At 47.5% G+C, this 19,616-nt stretch overlaps 2 protein-coding genes across 3 annotated transcripts in view; one reads left to right on the top strand and one right to left on the bottom strand.

Moving 5' to 3' along the window:
* LOC144099043 (uncharacterized) overlaps positions 1-8,640 on the top strand; it is a 35,010-nt gene extending 26,370 nt beyond the window's left edge. Inside the window, exons 4-7 of one of the 2 annotated variants that reach the window (XM_077632061.1) lie at positions 539-2,888; positions 2,961-3,103; positions 4,730-5,149; positions 6,015-8,640. In XM_077632061.1, coding sequence (XP_077488187.1) covers positions 539-2,888; positions 2,961-3,103; positions 4,730-5,149; positions 6,015-6,314 — 3,213 coding nt within the window. In that variant the 3' untranslated portion in view covers positions 6,315-8,640. Of the gene's footprint in view, positions 1-538; positions 3,104-4,729; positions 5,150-6,014 lie in introns of both variants that reach the window. The other variant, XM_077632060.1, reaches the window with a different exon arrangement.
* A 4,295-nt stretch (positions 8,641-12,935) lies between these two features.
* Positions 12,936-15,312, bottom strand: LOC144097097 (uncharacterized). Its single transcript, XM_077629885.1, has 2 exons — positions 14,745-15,312; positions 12,936-13,240 (listed from the first exon to the last, which is right to left on the bottom strand). Exons 1-2 carry the CDS (start codon positions 15,206-15,208, stop codon positions 12,979-12,981), a joined length of 726 nt encoding a protein of 241 aa, XP_077486011.1. The 5' UTR covers positions 15,209-15,312; the 3' UTR covers positions 12,936-12,978.
* Positions 15,313-19,616: the final 4,304 nt, after the last annotated feature.

Genomic DNA, 19,616 nt, shown 5'->3' with positions numbered 1-19,616 from the left:
TAAAGCAAGAGTCATGGAAGATATAACATGAATTAAGCGAGCTGTAACCAGCTAATAAGAAAGCAGCTGCGAACAAAAACAAGGTGTAAGACCATCGGCGCTCTTTTTAAAAAGACTAGAGTAAACTTGATTGAATTCTGAACGTATTCGTGTAAGCACGTGAGCACCTCCACGGGGTTCTGCCGTTTGGCTCAAATCTTGTTAGAACCTGTAGCATGGGTGGTTTGAACTTACTGCTGTTATTTTCATCGATGAAGCGAAGTTTTCAAAAACAGGCAATTTCACTTTCGTACACAAGTCGTGTGTTGCGATCCTAATCGGGAGGAAATTCTTACGCCCCCCCCCCCCCTCCTCCCCAAAAAACAATATGAGCGCGAGGGTACTTGTATCATCGCTACAACTGCGTTGTACAGCCGCACTGCAGAGCCTGGAAGAAAACTTAACAGCCTGGGAACATTTTGAAAGCGGTGGTACCTAACACTCAGCGTAAAGTGAAAAATCTTGAAAATCTACTTTGCTGGAATTCATTATGCCGCAGGTCGAAGACGTGGCGGGGCCATCTGCCTCTTCCTTCAGGGCAGGCCTCGTCTCTGACTCTGCGCTTCGTGTAGAACAGGGACGCAGCAGCAACGTGTTCTTCGAGCCCAAGACACCGGAGAAAGAGGAGGAATCCTCCTTAGTCACAAGTTACGAGATACCACGTGCATCTGCCATCCCCAAGAAGGGCCCCGAAGAGGATTCTAGCTCTAGCACAGGACAAAGCTCCTCGGTGTACACCCAGCCCAACAAGAACGAGAGGAGGATCGTGATCACATCGAAAGGATCACTGCCCATCACTCAACGCCAACAGAAACGCGTGAGCCAAACTCAGAAGAGTGACGCGTCGCAAGAAAAGCCGAAGACGTATCATGCAAGAACGTTCCCCAAGCCACAGAGGGTACCCCAGTACCGACCCACGTTAAGACCTCAGTACAAGCCCAGGACAACGCCATCTCCGGTGCCATCGTCATCGTCAGTCGTCGACTACGAGTCGAAACAGGCAAGCACTGAACAGGCGTCGCAAATTAGTAGTCAGGCAGGTCAAGTCGTACAGCAAAGCCCGCCAGCTTACAAGCTCACGACCGATGAGACCTACAAGCAAGAACACAAAGCTGCCGGCGCGTATGAGAAGCGCACGCAGCATGCACCAAAGCAGAGTACCGCTAACACTTACCAAATCAGGACGCCTCACTCGACTCAATACGTCAGCATAGGTGGAGATTCTGCGACTAGAGCACGGAGTAGCGCGAAAACGGTAGGCTCGGTCGGTTATCAACAGTACGCAGGACAACAACAGCACCAGCAGCAGCACCAGCAGCAGCACCAGCAGCAGCACCAGCAGCAGCACCAACAGCAGCAGCAGCAGCAGCAGCAGCAGCAAAACGAGCAACAGACACCACCGTCCACAGTTAGTAGCTACAACTCTTACGGCTCTTCACCGTACCAGAGCACTACACCGGTGCAGTCCGATCAGTCAAACCAGGGCGGTGGGTACGCGGCCGCGGCTCAGCAGGACACGTACACCAACCAGGGATACAGACCAGAAGACACAAGGAGCGTAACGGTCGGAGCAAGCGCCCACGTATCAGGCTACAACCAAGGAGCCGCCGCCCAGAAGAACACGCAATCGCAGAACAATAACTACGAGTACCATCGTGGCAGTGCTTATCCCGCACGGGTGAGTGACACTGCCCAGGACAGCTTGTCGCAGCCGAGCTCGTCCCTCTCCTTCAAGCCTGGCTATCTTGCTTCTGACAAAGGGAACACCAGGCAAGCGCAGCATTCTTCCCGTGAGAACTATCAGCAGCAGCAACGACAGCAACAGCAGCAATACTATCAGCATAACCAGCACGTTTCTGGCTCTCAAGGAAGCCAAAGCGCAGTTGCGGGCGCACAGCCAGCGAAGACTTTGGCTTATGACTCAAGGTACCAGACGACTACCAAGACACCGAGGACGCAAACTACTTTGTACAAGTACCACCAGGGAAGCTACCAACAGGAGAGAAGCCAACAAAGCGGCAGTGCAGAAAGCCCGTTTTCCCCCATAGACTATAGCCGGTCCAGAAACCAGGGTCAGAACACTCAAAGTATAACAACGCCTTCGCAACACCAGTACGTGCCGCAGCACCAGTACGGACAAGCCCAGTCACTAGGAAAATCAACGGCGGGCTCAGGCGCTGATAACGGCCGGACGACACCGCAATACTCGAAACCAGCGCCACCGCGTCTCCGCAACAACCTGCGGGCTACTCCGAAGCCGGACCATCAAAGAGGATCTGGCCAGCTTCCGCTGCCCCCGCCGCCGCCGACTCCAACGCCACACGACGCTCAGGTACTTCTGGTTGAGATCAACAACCCTCAGTCGCAGGCGCACGCCCTCAGACAGCAACTCAACGCCGTCCAGCAGCAACACCAGAACAACATGCTTCAGCCGCGTCCGCTGGCAGAGCTGCTAGCCAACCCTCAAAAGGTACCGCTGATGCAGCCGCTCCAGTTCTTCGGAGCTGGAGGTCCCAATCAGCCGCTGCGCGTACCCATCATCGACTTGGGAGGCCCCCTTATAGGGCAGGGGAACTTGCAGGGACCACAGCTTCACAATCTTAGACAGGAGATTCAACGGCAACTCAACCAGCTGAATCAACAGCACCAGCAGCAGCAGCAACAGCAGCAGCGGCAGCAGCAGCAGCAGCAGCAACAGCATTTCCTATTCGGCCAGCCACAGGACCCGATCCAGCAGATGCTCAAGTCGCAGCACCTTTACGTGCCTCAGAACCAGGCCATCCAGAAGGTCATCAGTGAGACGCCCGTGCCCATCGAGCTGAAGGTGGAGCCTTTGTTTGACGCGACCGGTAAGGGAGTCGGTGAAGGCGGTGGAATTAAGGACGTGCGCATACAGGCATTTAGGCCGATTCCTCTCCAAGGTCCACCGGCGGGGCACGGCCATCAAGGAGGCGCCAACGACGTCCCGTACGAAGTGAACATGCTCGTGGACGCGGCTAAGAAGGCGATCATGTCGGCCGGCGGTTTCCCCAAACCGGAAGTGATCGTCGTCGATGGCAGCCAGGTGAGGCATACGACGCGCATTTGTCTCTTCATTTCCGGCAAAAATAGCATTATACCGTGTTTCGGGCTGAACGGTGGAGTCTCTAGACTAATACGTAGAAACTGTGAGATAAAAGGTTCATTGTTATTTATCCCAAGAACGCAAGCGAAACGGCGCAGCTTGACCTCAGCTGGAACAGTATTCATCAACGACTGATTTTAACCATTGTTAAGATATCATTTACTGACCACATTTTTGCAACTATTTCTTGTTATACTTGACAGAAATTGACTTATGCTATTGGTATTTTCTCCACGTGCGATCAAATTACCAATAAAGCTCAATTACTTCAACTTCCTGTCAAAAAGACCTCTGCTACTCAAGCTTAGTCCGTCGAAAGAGAAGTGCGTTTCGTGTCAGTGTTTTACATCACCCCCTTCCTTGGTTTAGTTGGTCATGTGCAATCCTTGCGGAATTAAAAAAAAATTCAGATGGCAATTATTCACCTTCCCGTTGCCCAAAGACAGCTTTATGCTTATCCTTTGCACACTTTTCGCACACAGAAATAAATTGGGATAACAACGACTGCAATAAATGTTGTTCGAAGCTGCAGAAAAGTTATGTATCACCGTCGTCATATGTACCCTTGTTGCTGACATCAATGATTAGAAGCTCGACCAAAGCGTGAAATGGATCAGGACTTGATCTTCATGTAAACAGCGTATGAAATGCTGAAAGGCCTTATCATTTTGCCCACAGCCTTTCATGCTGTAAGTTCACATTTCAACAAGGAGAACGTGGCGCGATCTCATCATCACCGAAAATGTAATTCAGGCCTCTCCAACAACTTGCAAGGGAAGATAACTGTTCGTAAACGGTATCGAACAAAATTCCTATGCAGTGTTTAAAAATATTTACAGCTCTTACACACTCGCAGTAACGGTAATCATACAAAATAAATCACGAAAGATGCGTGAGAGAGTTAGAAGCAGGCTCGCAATGTGATCATGAATAAGAAAAAAGCGGTTGCCACTGAATTTTTTTTTTTCTCACAATACTAATGGCATCCTCACTACCGAATCCGCAGCTGTCTGCAACGAAAACATTTTCTGCTCACTAATATGCGTGGCCTTACACTCTAAACACGAATACGCCTATATGGGAGTAAAAAAAGGATTAAGATGTCCTCTAGCTCACTCCCTTTTATTAGAAGGGAGTGTGCTACAGGACAACTCATACACTTTTCAGTCTTTTCTGTTTGAGCGTAAGCTGTTGTAGCAGGCTCTGATATATCAGTGAATGGGGCGTACTCCTATTCTCTCAAGCAGTAATCAGAAATCCTTACTTCGATCCAGAACTTGCTGTGCTCAATGCGCTTTTCTACGGTGCCCAATATACCTGGCAGTAAGAGACCCCCTGTGGTGTTACGAAGACTGACCTTTCTTACGCAGTGTCTTTTTTCGGTAATTTCTTGTGCAACGTCACGAAACGAGCGGAAGCTACCGCACGCTCACGCACGCTACTCCCCTACGGTGAAGTCAAAGCTGAATTCTTAGTTATGTCGAGAGAATGATGTATCTGAAGAAAAAAAAATGATGTTTGACTCCCGCACTGCATTCGAACCTTCTTCGCACGTCTAATCCGCAGGGTGGCCAGATGCCGGAAAACGTCCTCCGAGCCGTGCAGCAGATCCTGAACCACAACGGCCGCCACGAGCACGGCAATGCCAACGGTGAGGCCGGTGGTCGCCACCACAAGGGTTCGGCGTCGCACCATTCGGAACACAAGAGCCACGCCGCGGAGCCGGTGTTTCCCGCGGCAGCCAGCGTTAAGCTGAACGACAAGCTGAACGTCCAGGTAGCGGGCCTGCTCGTGGACAGCCACAGCCTGCAGAGCGTCTTCCCCAAGAACCTGCTCCACGGAACGGGCACCTCCAAGCTGCGCTACAACGAACCCGTCAACGTGCACATCCCGGTTAACGACCTTCCGCCCCGCCCAGCCGTGGACGTACGCATCAGGGGCCCCGACGGAAAGGTTTCGCAAGTGCTCGTCCCACTTCACGACGCGGTGAGTGGCCTCCAGCGGAGAAGGACCCCTCTTCTCCGCCTTTTATCTGCTTCAAAAACAGAGGCAAGAAGAGCCGACACGTCTTTGTATGTCTTGGTAGGGTAGACGCCGTGTTACCGAACACTGAGACATTGTTCTTATTTAGTTCTTGTATCTTGACCTAAAACAAGCTGTAATAAGTGGAGCGATAGTAATAATTGACGGTGTTAGTTTCACACCTATAGCGAGGCGGCCTGTATGGAGGCCATGAGAAGTGTCAACCATGAAGGGCTGGTAAAATGACCTGCGAGGTGAATTTTTTTTTTATTAGAAGAAAAAAAGTAACTGGAACGAATTTCGTGAGCTGTTGGAAATGGGCGTTATTGCTCTTTCTACAAGATTAATACTGATATAACGGTGGCCCTATAATGAAAACATAATCGACGAATTCTGCACGAGGACACCAGTGCTACTGCAGTGCCTAATCTGGCTTACCTTGTCCACAGACTTGGAGCGAACCGCGTGTATGCATTGTATGCGCTGCCAGCTTACATGCAAAGCATGATATACCGGATGTCTGAATTCAAACTCGCGCTACAAGCTACAGCGCTTAGTCTGCCTTGAACTGATACGCGGATCGCAACACTCCCCAAGTGTCGGAGCTGCAAAATCGCAGCTCAGACTTCAGGTGTGAACGTCGCTGAAATGTTTCGTCATTTGTGTGTCATGCGACGAACTAGTCCAGGATGATGCCTTGGTAAAGTGGATGAGAGCAGACCGACTAGGCAGGTGACCACTGTACATCGTTTACAAAGCCCTATTCAACGTATTCATGAATATTTCTCTGCATCCTAAGAGTTTTTCTTTTCCTTATTTTATTTTGCAGACTAAGCTGGCAGCCTTGGCGAAGAGCAACGGCGGCAACAACTTCGCGGGTGCAGCGTTTCCGGCGAACCTCTTCCATGGCCACCAAAACTACGGCGGCACACAGCAGGGCCAGAAAGAAGGTCTGCTGCTGGGCGGTTCGGCCCAGGAGCCCGCCATCGGCCTCTTGCCCGGACCCGTGAGACTGGGCGAGAGAGTGAGCCTCATGGACGGCGCAGGAGCTGTCCAGATCGCCGACCTGCCGCACTTCGACCCAACGGCGCTCGCGGGAGCGGAGATGATCCAGCTCAGGCCGCTCTGAAGACTAGACGCTATCGAGGTGTTTCCTATATCCTATAGCGAAGCAGGCGAGGGTGGCCAAGGCGCCCTCGAGACGGACGCGCAGAGACTTTTCAGGCGCTCAGGAAAGGAATCCACGGAATATGAAACCATACAAAATTGGTCTATAGACAGTCTATAGACTTATTATAGACTCTATTGCCTTCCTATAGATATTTCCTTTTGTCTATTCATAGACTATAGACTGTCTGTAGATAAAAGTCTGCTAAAAGTGTATGGCCATAAATCTATACATTGTCTACAGACTCTCTATAGGATTTGTGTTGCCTATAGACTGTTCACTAGGGCTTGCCTTTAGAGAGCCTGTAGACTTTATAGACATAAGTCTATGAACAGTCTCTAGACAGTCCATAGACATATGTCTATAAGGGGATATATACGTGCGGCAGGAGTTCATGATGCAAAGACGGGCAATACTGGCACGGGACACAAAGATGTAGGTCTTTTGTCTCACAACGAGATTCTGCTTTTATACACGTTGTGAGTCATGCCTAGTTCGTAGAAGCGAGTTTTTTTTTCCTTCTTTGTATCACCCTTGCTCAGGCTACTCCAAGTGCTGTACACAAGCACAGATATCTGACCCTCGTGCTTAATTTGTTTTTATTGTTGTTGCTCGAAGAGCAATTGCTTCTTACAGCCTGGTGCTAAAGATGCCGATGAACGATGTTACAAAACAGTGCGGATCAACCTGTACTATACACCATGATGAAGAGTATTTGCTGATACATGCACTTTGTGGACAAGGAACAAGGTGTGAAGAAGGGCCCTGAGCAAGAGTGGAAAACTATGTTTTCACATACTTTGCAGTGCCTGACTAAAATACCGCTTAACTGCATGGTTTTAACATCGAAGATGTGCTAGTTTTCTTAACATAGATAGCACGCTTGGTGACAACTTGCTTGTTTTCTAGCAGGCGATCAAAAGCATGTCCTTTTGTCATGACCGCTTCACTGCTACGGGCCTTCACATCTTACATTAGGCCCTGTAGGTATAAGCACCAGCCTCATCGCTAGGGTATGAGATAAGCGATATCTAAAGGTTTCAGTGTAACGCTGTGCGTTGTGCTGGGTTCACAAAATTTCGCAAGCGTTCTTTGGAGCAAGCAAAGACACATAAAAATAACAGCTATGCCCCTTAATTTTGTGCATCTAACTCAGTATGTCACAGATCAGTGCTTACATTTACAAAACTACTTTCGGCTTACAATACCTATCTTCGAATTTTTGTCCTTGACTTTAAGCTAAGGTATATTAGAGTAAGACTTGCAGACAAAGCCTAAAGTATGAGCAACCCTTGTCAGTGCCAGATAGTTTACGTTTTTAAACCAACTATAACCGTTTCCAAGCTAGTTTAGGTTACCGAGCCCCATCAGCTTTCTTACCATACGGCGAAGAACGTGCAGCGCTATGCTAAAGGAGCGACAGTTATGCGATACTTTATGCGTTCCTAAAAATCACAGGATATGAAGATCCCATTCGCATTGAGGCTGAACCGTAAAAATAAGAGTGATAACCAGCGAAACAATCAAAATCACTGGAAAGTGGGTAGACACTCTTAGCCTAACTAGCAGTGGATGCATTGCTGGACTGTCTAGATGAGTTAAACTAATGCCGCTGAGACTTGGTAACCAAAATGCAATGAAAAGTTAAAGCTATAGGCAGCGCAGTGCGTCTGCAGAGTAGTAGCCGATGTTGGTAAATTCACTTTGTTTCCTAAGGCTGTTTACTAAGTCCCCTCAGTTCTCGTTTAAATAACTCGCACCAAGAGCATTGACGCGACTACATACACGAGAAGGCGAATCGTTATATGCTGCCAAATCAAGGAATAATAAAAAAAGCTGCCCCCTTTGTTTTTATCACTGTTTAAGGTCGGTTCACATTTACAACTTTTAAGCTTGTATACCTTGGCGGGAGTACAGAGAGAAATGGCCACAGTCGGTCAGGCTTTTCGTGGACCAGGTTTCAAGGTATAGCAGGTCTCTAGTAGGTTAATACTTGATTTGGTGCGCTGGGTTATTGTGCTTAGCTTATTATCCGCATACAGGATGCGTAATTTAATTGTTTCAAATTCTTGAGAAGTGTCTTATAGGGTACCATATTAATTTGTATGAGATACGTTGGATGAGCTATTCAGGTGAGGTATTACGGTGAGACATAGCTAAGCTGCTGCTGCTGCTGCTGCTGATGATGATGATATCGATGCAGGTCAAGTACGCAGGATGAATAAAGAATATTGTGCGTGTTGCTCGGAAGGCAGTGAACGCCGGTTTGTGGCAATGGGTGTTCCTTGAAAGGAGGGGAGGGGAGGGAATGGGGGTTGAATTTCGTGTCAGTCGGGAGACGACTTAAAAACACGGATAAATGCGCAAAAGTAGCAGGGCCGAATCGACACAAATGCGATTTTAAAGTGTTATGTATACCGTATTTGTGTCTGTATTCTGTTCACATCTTTCGGCGCAGTTTTCCTTCTTTGTTTGCTGCTGCGGCTGCTGTTATCATCTGAAGCCCTCTTGAACGGAAAACAATGCAGAAATCGTGCTTTAAGCTGCGTATCATCAGGTCTGTGCTCTGAATGTTCTCATGTTATCGTAATACCTACTGGGCCGCCCGCATACCTGCCCCTTTTCACAAAGTGTCATGGATTAGTGACTCAAAATTGGTGTGTACGAGTGGGTCTTTCGCGCATTTTCGCCCCCTTTTTACTAACCTTGTAGCATTGTCTCACCAGACGCCCATGAACGAAACATACAATGAACACGAACGGACGCTGGAAAGAAATGCGCCTGTATAAAAAGCAGCGCAGCCTATTGGAGTACGAGTAACTAAATACGTGCCCCAATGACACTACAAAAGTGACTCTCACATCAACATTTGCCCATTTACTGGATCAAATTATTTTGACTAAAAATATCTTTCACAATAAGTTAAAGCAACCACACTAAATCTCTGCTCCCACACGCAGCTTTGCACACAAATTCTCTTATTTCCGCCATCTTTGTATTCAATGTAAACAAGCGGGGTCTTAGTTCAGGGAAGAAAAGTATTAGAAAATATCGCACGCCTTATTGGAAGTAAACAAAAATATTTCGACGGTGGAAATTAAGCCACTCTCAAGCTGCACTAACAGCTTTGTACATAGCTTTTGTACATAGATTTTCCTTTGTGTTCCCAGAACAAGTTGCATTAGCAAATCATTGTAGCTTCATAAGAAAATGCGCGTTCATTCCCGTGATCGGCAGTGTCTGTCCAATGGCTTCATCAGTCATATGCAGAGGCAAGGTATGAAGCAGCGCTCGTGTCGTAGGCGATAGCAGTATGCGTATACGTTTGAGCAGAATGTGACCGATACAGACGCTCTTTGACAGCAGCTGCATAGAAGGGTACGCGTGTAAGATGATCCTCATGCTAAGGATATGCGCACCGCTGCCAGTAAAATTTTGCAGCATATTTCGAACGAAGGCGTTATAAGTAGAGGAACGATAGATAAAAAAATTGTGAATATTCGATGAAAACCTTGCCCATCGATTCGGCACCCGATGCAACTACCCTAACCAAACAGGCCACGCTGCACGAATCAACGGACAAATGGGCTCCAATGTGATGCCGCTATTCTGAGGACCGCTATTGAAGTACATCCCCGAATCCGTAGACACTGTCACGGAGAGAATTATGCATTCTTGACACAATATCAACGCAATTAGTGAACTGGATCGCAAAAGACACTTGCCGGTTGTGAAAAAATTACTTAAGTACAGCTCTTCCCCTCGTGCCGGTGATGTGACCAGTGTGTGCCAGATACACTTTCAGAACAACCAACCGCCAATATGACTGAGCCCTTCCTAATGCCGCAGGTGGGCGTAGCTTCCCACTGTAGATAAGATATACGACGTCAGATTAAAAAGCAGATACAAACGTGTATGAGGCTGACAGCCTTATAGAAAGCACGCCATTGCTTTATTCTCGCTGCTAACGAAGGCATTACGTTACTAGGTGAGCAATTGTTTTTGCACATTTTCAAGGCAAGGTTTCTTGCTTTCAAGTTGTTTTACATTATTGAAACCAGTGATCCCGTTAAAGCCAATAGTGCGTATTTAGGCGTGTTGCGAAAAAGAAAAACTGTGGAATTAGGAACACGTTAATTAAAGTGTTTTCACGTGCCTCTTAGTTAAATACAAAAGTCAGCAAAGAAATAGTTATTAGTAGGAATTATCGCTCGAATGAAGACCAGGGGCCATATTTTGTAAGGATTCTTTTCCCGCTCAAATCGTTTTTCCCGTCGCCACCGGTCACGTCCGTGTTTGATACTGGAGGTGGCGAATGATTTTGGGTGCTGGCAGTGACGGCATGGTCGGCAGCTGCCAATCATGAATGTGCGAAGGAATGGAGAACAAGAGTAATAGGGAAATTAAGCGTTACAAAATGTGGACCCAGGGACTGAGCGAAGTGAAAACGAGGGCGCATGACACAGGTATGGCGCCAAGTGTTGGTGGTGGCATGTGCTGGGAAATCCGAAGTGTGACAGAGGCCAAAACTTTGGTGCCTATCTACTTCCGACCGGTCCACACCCGCTCTACTGTTCACGGCATGCGGGTCTCAGATGGTCTGGCAAGCAGCAGTGCTGCTACGTCAAGACCGTCGTAACTTATGTGTAACGTTCTGTGGTACAAATAAAGATGTGTGAAACGGTGAAAACAAATAACCAAAGCGCTTACCATTGATGTGTACCACGTCGAGTCTTTCAAGCAGTGCATCACCGAAGGCATAGTCGACCGAGAGGGTAAGTAAATGTGACTACAATAAAGTAATAAGGATTCCGCCTAGCATGTATGGCTAAACTAGTCGTAAATAAATGTCTTTGCCACCACTACCAAGAACGAAATGAGCAGGATGATGCGCGGGATTTGAAAGAAAATAAGGAGTGTTGAAAGGTAGGCTAAAAGAGGTTCAACAAGAAAATTAAGGATACGTACACCGTCAACGAGAGTTGAATGATGATTAAGTTTGTGTCGCTGAGCTAGTTAGCGCTTCACTACTTCGAACCTTGGACTCACGCACATGCATACGCGCACGCGCGCAGGTTTAAAAAACAAAAAGCAGCACTTGGAACTATGTACTTAGCTTATCCTGGAAGTTACTGGCAACTCTTTTTCGTCGTGCCTAAACGTTATACTGTAAGGCAGCCATGGATCAGCAAAGGTCTACTGGCTCACTTTCATACCGGTGGCGGCAAGCCTTCAAGAACCGCATACAGCTAAGGCTATGGAATTCCACTCAGTGGTAAACAGCGACTCTCCCATTGTAAAACAGTGCAGAAAAGCCCAAGCTATCGGCACTAATCTTGCTCTAGTAGCAGTGCGTTTTCAATTTCCTTGGACAAAACAACCAGTGCGCACCTTTTCTTCGCTAGTTTTCGGGCGTCAGAAACAACATGGAAACGCGTTTTTGCATCACAGTGACGGTCATTAAATTGTCGTTTTCTTATCTCTGCCGGTGACTGCGACGTGAGCACCTGAACGCTCGCTTATTTTTCTCTCCCAGAATTTCGCGTATTCGCGTACAGAATTTCGCGTACAAAACAGAAAAAATAAAAACCCCCAATGTACACTGCAAAAACAGAGAGGAATATTGGTTCCTGCATCGACTCCAGACTACAAATATCCGGAAGAAATCAGCGAATAAAAAGCGGATCGATGAATTCACTTCAGTAAGTTTGAAATGCATTCAAAACGTCAAACATCTTTTTAGTGATGAGAGAAATCTTCCCATTCCTTTACGCCTTTTCCCTTGAAAGCCCATATACACTTACGTTACACTAGTGTACACTAGCGTACATTAGCGTACACTAGCGTTCGCATGTGATTTCACAATTCTCCTACTCAATACTCTGACAACTGCCCCTGGTGTGACGAATCACGCACTTTTCCATGTTTCGTGAAGATAATCGATCAAGCGGGCAAGCCTCTGTCTTTAAAAGAGGACACATGCGTCTTAGGAGCAGTGCTGGGCTTAACTTACTAGCTTATCCCTGAAAATCAGCTAAAGCACATCGACCAGGTTCGTGAAAAAGCACGGGCCACTGGAGTTCTAAAAGTAGGACCCAATCTTTCGGACCGTCAAGCAACTCTCAAGGCCAATTTTTCAACAAAGTTTATTCTCCCTCTCACCTTGCAGAAGTTCACTTCGTTCAAGGAATATGTGGCGTTCAAGTTTTTTTACACATAGCCTACAGCTTGCTAATACCAGTCGGAACTGTGACTGTTCAAATGCTTTTATGTAAGTCAACTTTTTCCTGCGGCGTAAAGAGAGGCCTAATAGACGTAGCGCTTACATCAAAGGTTAATGAGTCGTGGTTAATTATTCAATTCAATGACTCGACTGTTATGGGTACTGGTAATTGGGGGAAAGACAGACAGAGGAGCAAATGTGATATTAAACCAGCCATGCCACGTTTGCAGTCAAATTTACGTAGTCCAAGAACACGCGTAGATTTTGCGCCAAACGCGCCGCGTATTCAAGCCCATCGTGCATCACCACGTATCATGAAATGCGCGCGTCTCGTTAGTGTCAAATCTTTAGGCAGCTCGCCTGTGCAATGATTCATTTATTACATCACTAGAGCAGCTTCGCTCAAAAGTAAAAGTCCATCAACGCCACACCCTTCTTCGCGTAAGAGCGCACGCTGGGGTTGCTGCTGTCGGCATGGATGGAGAAATAGTGGAAGATGGACTTGAGCGGCAGAAACCTGAGGTACCGGGTCTGGATGACGCGACACAGGGCTTCCATGGCGCACACTGTCTGCAGCTCGTCGCACCGTTGAGCCAGGTAAAGGAGGTTGCTCGAAGCTTGTCCCGGATGCTGCTTGAGAAGGAGCACGATGACGTCGACGAACCTGGATTCGCGTACACAATGATGAACAAACATTAAGGCACCGTTCTCGTCCTCATCGGTCCAAGAATAACAAGTCTGGCTTCAAGCTAAATGCGCTTCTATAGCGATGACGCGTTTTCGCCTAACGCTTTGTCTCTTAGAATACCTTGTTCTGGCAACCGGTAGTCTTTGCAGAACCGTCCTAAACAGACGCGGTTGGAGCAATACGGGTAAAGAGGTATCTGAATGAGGGAAAACTTATGCCTTGCCATTTTGCATACCGGTGTCATTTTCTAGGAGTTACGTCATTCTGTATTGCCTTTGTTTAAAGTATTTGCGCTGCATGATTTTATTTTCAGTGGAGTCCTTATGTGCAACTAAACATCATGGTCTTCGAAGGTCAAAGAGAAGACACTCCTCACCTTGTAAAGTTTCAGGCGAGTCATAAGCTCCCTCCAACATGATTGAAAAGCACACGATAAGGTCTGAAGACTTTTGACTAAGACCGCAAATGCAGTACGCACGGGAGTGGCTAGATGCAGACTATTGGCACAAGCGCGATTCGCCTCATTTGCCATTGAGGCTTTCTCCACCCCAGCAATAAGATTATTACTTGCTGACTCCATGACCACAACGCCAATGCCTGGCACACTCGCCAGCGATGCTGCTACATTCAGAGAATTTTCCATTTTAATGAATTTATCCCTCCGAAATTCGCCCCAAAGGGGAAAGAAAATCTTGACGTAGTGTCAGGGAATTAAAAAAAAATAGCAGGAAAACAAGAAAAATTTTGGGGTAAAGATAATTTTGGCTTAAGGTAGAGATGAGTGGGTAGAGCATGATACTCTTAATCTCAGGGTCGTGGGTTCGGGACCCGATACACTGAGATTAAGACTGAGATTAAGCTACTGTGTGACATATACGACGTTTTAACCTCAAATTTATATCCGCTTCCACTCCCGAAATTATGATGTCGACATGAACAAATAACCAACCCGGCGCGAACTAAAAACGGCAGTCATGTTGAGCTCTCACTACCTTTTTTGCAGAAGACACTCGCGATATACGTGCTCATGTTGTAATGATTTACATGCTTGTTTAGCTTTCTGCCGTTACGAAAGCCTTTAACAACAATATATTTCCAAAACACCTGTGGTTGGTTTCTTAACTTTTTACTTTGACACGGTAACGCATAGCCTTAGGTGGTGATGGCGGAGAACTCCTCTCCCAAGTCGCCGGGGCTAGAACTACGTGGGGGAGCGCGCTAAAGGAAACGAGGACAAGCACAAGGACCGGTATTTTACAAATTCCTGCAGTCTGGCTCGACGAAGGGCGGAATAGTGTGAGAAATACTATAAAATACTGAATGCAAAAATGCAGCAATTTTAAAAACACCTGCAGCGGAACGTACCCGAAAATGGGATTTTTATGTCTAAGCAAGAGGGTTTTCAGTTACGACAGGCGACATCACTGACACTGGCCAAGGAGCCATCTGAGAACGCACAACAAAAATCGATCAGACTGACCTGCTTCGAACTCTGATTCGCGCCGAGAGAAGGTGATCGAACGAAGTCTTTAGCACGCTCTCCACCATGGCCGAGGTCAACTTAGAGCCGTGCTTGCGCAGCACAGAAGCCAGTGCATCGGCCGACGCCACCACCACCTCGGCGCTGCTGGCACCCAGCGTGTTCTTGAGGTTCTCGAGGCAGACTCTGAGGTTCCTCTCGTCACCCACCACGCAGGGGTAGCGCTCGATGTACTTGATGGTCTTGATGCGGTCCAGCGTGCCACCGCCGCCGGGCTTGGCGAGCGCCTCGTTGAGCAGCGAGCCGCTCTCCCGCTGCCGGCGCCAGGAGCAGAAGCGCTGGTACCAGGGCAGGTCCGACTGCAGGATCTCCACGGGCGGCGGAACGTGGCTTAGCACAGTGGCCAGCATGGCGGCAGCGGACTGGCTGCGCGTAGGGCGCATGCATTCACACAAGCGAGGCATGCATGTTTGATCTTGGCGCCTCCCTCAAGTACTACGGTCCCAGCAGATTCTCCGCCCTGGAGTCTTAAGCCCGTGCGCTGCGAAATTGGTGGCGTTCCATTTTTCGTTGTCTTCTTCTTGCCGTCTTGTTGATACTCGGCTCTTTCTTTTCTTTCCTCATTTAAGATGACTGGAGACTTGAGTTCAGCCACAGATCTGTGTACTGCTGTTCAAAACTTCTTGCTGGCATCTCGTCGACTGCCTTGCTGAGTGTTACATTATTTCCTTTCCTATGCATTATTACGTTTTCACAATAAATTATTCCTTTGTTTTTTTTGCTCTCCCTTTTCTTCCCAACTCTTGTTTATTTTCAGTCCATGCCTTACTTGAGGTAGAACCACCGATGCTGCTCTACCGCTTGCTTTTCTTTTGCCTTTATTATGTACAGCTGAATGGCAACCACAGCCTCCCAGTTCTTAGGCGATCCCCCAGTGTGGGTGTGTGCCATATTTTGTAAGGCTAACAACAACAGCATGCTTACCTGGCCATTCGACTGGCAGGCTGCTCATGATGACGATGATGAAACATGATGCTGTACATACTCCAACAAAACAAGCAGATACTGCTGCAATAGTGTGGTTAGGGAAGATATCGGCGTTGCAGCCTGCTGTGCTGCGAGAAAGCGCCGACGGATGCGTCAACGCGCAGCAGTGCTGCCCAGCTTGCGCGCATGCAGCTATGCAGCATAGCGTTCAAAGCTCAGAAAGTTTGTATGTGAGTCGTGCTGCACCTAGACTACGCAATTGCAGGAAAGCATGCGTGCTGCGTCGTGCTTTCTTGTCATGGATGACCACCGAGTGTTGGCAAAAAACGCACACCGTGATTCCCTCATTTCGCTGTGGTTGTCTTCTTCGCTATCACCCCGGACGGCGAGTAGTGGCACGCGATAGCTGGTGTACAACATATAATTCATTAATTCGAGCTGCGTATGAATCTATTTGTGCGAATATGCAGTAGATGCAGCTATCGACTATCCATACGAGAAGCTCAGATATGAACTCTTGAACCAAAGCGCTTGCTTGGCGTCGAGGTTTAAGTCCATGAAAATGATGACGGGTACGTCTAATTCACCCACGATGCATATTTCGGCTCTGCTGCATCGTTGAAAGACCCTGACAAAAAAAAAAGCCTTTCGATGCGCTTTTCTCCTCTTCAGTTCTCTTCCGGTTTTTCTTTTCCTTTCTTCGATGCTACGGACAAATTTTCTTCGTAGTTCATTGTGACTCATATAGGAAAGAAAGAATATAGAAGAGGCCATTACATCACAGTTTTTGAAGCCGGAAGTGAGGGCTCCTCCTCGCTAGATGGCTCCTTGTCTCAGCGTGCTTGCGAATGCGCCGCTTGAGCCGCGAAGAACCAGTCGGGCAGACGATATCGGTTTGCACCCAACCGCCTGCAGCTGACAGGAAGGCGATGCAGACGACGCCGCTGCGTGATGCGCCAAAGAGTCCAAGTAGTCCTTGCGAAAGCACGTCACTTCTGGCACACCTTTTGCATTCAGCTGGGATCATCATCATCAGCCTGACTACGCCCACTGCAGGGCTAAGGCTTCTCACATGTCTCTCCAATTAACCCTGTTGTTTGCCAGCGTTGGCCTCCCTACCCCCTTATCTTCCTAATCTCATCCGCCTATTCTAACCTATTCTAGCCTTTCCTTCCTCCAAGTTGTGACTCGTTCTGTTTCTTCAATCTTGTGGCTGTGTGTTGGGCGCGGCCAACTTCTTTTTTCGTAGTCATGACGACTCAATCCTGCGTTTGTGTCTCCTAGTTCCGTTCCTTGTTTGCGCAAGCTGCTTTTCTGCCATGAAGCCGTCGCTTATCTGCGCTCATAGTCGACAGCAGTGTTTTGGGTGTTGACATTCGTACCAGAAATAGGCACAGGTGATCTGCGGCTATTGTCAGAGATACAGACACCGCTTCACCTCCAGCTACCCCCGGTCCACACAATAGACACACTCCTTATCCAATCAACATCTCTCCCTTTTCTCAGAGCATACATGAGCCCCTGTCCCCCCTTGTCACTCTGAAACGCAATCTAACTCCTCTTTAAGAGGGACTTTCTGAAACGGAAGAGTGGCAATGAATGAATGAATGAATGAATGAATGAATGAATGAATGAATGAATGAATGAATGAATGAATGAATGAATGAATGAATGTTATCGCGCTACGACTGGGGCACATTATAACTCTAAGCTAGTTAAGAGGGACATGTATAATACATTTTTTCTCTTATTTTATGCATATTAAATCCGACCGACCTCATAACTCGCCTTTCACATTATATGCAATTTTTTTCTTTCCGTATTCCTACATGTCCTCTCCCGATTGATTTCTCCGGCCGAAGCCTTGGGTTAGAGTAGCCATGGTGTGCTTACTTCACAGGCTAGTAGCATTGCAATATAAGAAACGAAGGAACCCCCCCCCCCCCCCTCTTGTTGTTATTGTCCTCAAGGGGGGTCAATGACACGTGTACTCACTGCGGGGGATTGGCCAACACACAGGCGGCGATTCAGAGATGCTGAAAACCATTTTTGAAGTAATGACGAAATAGAAGAAGAAAGGAATTCAGATTAGGAGATTGGATCCTCGGTCCAGCAGTCTTCCTCTTCGTCTCCACTTACATGTGCGGTGTTGGTTGAATTTGTTGACCAGCCTTGCTACGCCTTATTGAATAGTTTCATAGTAGCCTCATTCCGCTTGCTTAGACTGGCAATAAGCTCTCAGTTTGCACGGTTCACTGCGAGTTTTTTTTTTCAAGACTCAATTTAAACTCAACACCAGGCGTACCGCTTCGTGGGCCCGTACTATAATGTGACTGGTTTTATCATATTTTTTTTCCCTCGTCCTGCATTCGGTGCTTTGTCTGTTGGCCTGTGTCTGTGACTTTGACTGAGGTGTTCCCTTTGTTTCTCCTTGTTTCTAGTTTTGTTGTTTTGTTTTTACTGCTTTGATTTTCCTTCAAATTGTTGTTTTTATTGGGGCATAAAGCTCCTTTTAATTTCTCTTGAATTCGTTTTTAGCCTGGCCAAGTGTTGCTGGCCCGGGCTCCCTCTCTCTTCCTTTATGTCGTTTTTTTACATTTTCTGGGAGAAAAAGTACAAAAAATGGGAGCACGCGCTCCTCGTGGTAGCAATCATCGCCAGCTCCAGCCAGTGCTCCTGCTTCCGGGCGACATATTGGGTAAGCGCTGTGTCCCTTCTCCTAGCACTGCGAAGCGTTGTGGCCTGGTTAGGAGTGATGAGGCAGGCCCTTCGTGTGTGTTGCAAGGAAGGTCCTCGCTGTCGGGATCTTGAGTGAAGCGTTTATGTCGCAAGCAGCGTCCAGCCAGCTCATACGTTTCATTAGTAGGGCAGTCTACGTACTACTCCGTAACCCTAACCGTAGCGTTCAGCTATGTTGCGTCGCGACAGTAATGACAGCATCAGGGTAGTTTCTAAGAGGCAGTCAGCGTCGATGCTGGTGAGACATGTCCCCAAGAACTCCTGTTTCTGCTAACAGGACAATGAATTTTTTTCCCGTGTGTGTAGGCCGGGGTGAGGCTGTGAAATGTGTCCCTTCCGGTTTAATGAACGTTAGCTATAGCAGGCTACTGCCCCTGGGAGTGTTGGAGTGGCCATTCATGCAGACCTAGATGAAGGGTCGGGGCACACCTACAGCTCTCACTTCTATCGTGGGCTTGCCCAAAATTTCAGGAATTGTAACACCTCGATGTGGCCAAAGGTCAGCTGTACCGGACAACTTGTGTTGCAGTCTGTCATTCCGCTTTAAGGACCATGATATTCATTTTACAACGACAGAAGTGAGGGCCAATAGTTCATGGTAATAAAGCACTGCTCACGAATAGGGCGAGACACAGACCAGACAAACACAGCGCTTATTTTGATTAGTATATTTATGAATAATCACAACTTTAGGTATTGGTATGTTATGTTTAACGTACAGAAGCGACACACGAGCTATAAATGAGGGATGCCATATAGCAGAGGTCTCCAGATTAAACCAGCTGGGCTTCCTTAACGTACGCTCACATAGCACAGAGCACGGGTGTTTTTGTTTTGTTTTTCGTCTGTATAAAAATGTCGCCATCGTTGTCGAAATTAGGGTCCCGCGAGTTTTGGATCCGCAGCCTATCGCCAAAGCTACTGAGCCGCCGCGGTGGGAGAATTCACTAGTATATGCACAAAATAATGGGCAGTGGTCGGGAAAGAAGAGGTACAATGAGCAGACGATAAACGCGAGATATTTCCTAATGGTTTCTTACAACTCATACCATATTCGTGAGTTTATTTTTCGGTTACACAAAAGAAGGGCCTAAATTCATGTCTGAGGATCTATGTTCGACGTTTCTGGAGCTATTCTGCATACAA

This window comes from Amblyomma americanum, chromosome 7, assembly GCF_052857255.1.
Source record: "Amblyomma americanum isolate KBUSLIRL-KWMA chromosome 7, ASM5285725v1, whole genome shotgun sequence".
Lineage (NCBI taxonomy): Eukaryota > Metazoa > Arthropoda > Arachnida > Ixodida > Ixodidae > Amblyomma > Amblyomma americanum.
Note: the sequence above shows the minus strand (reverse complement) of the source record. Positions and strands in the feature narration are given on the sequence as shown.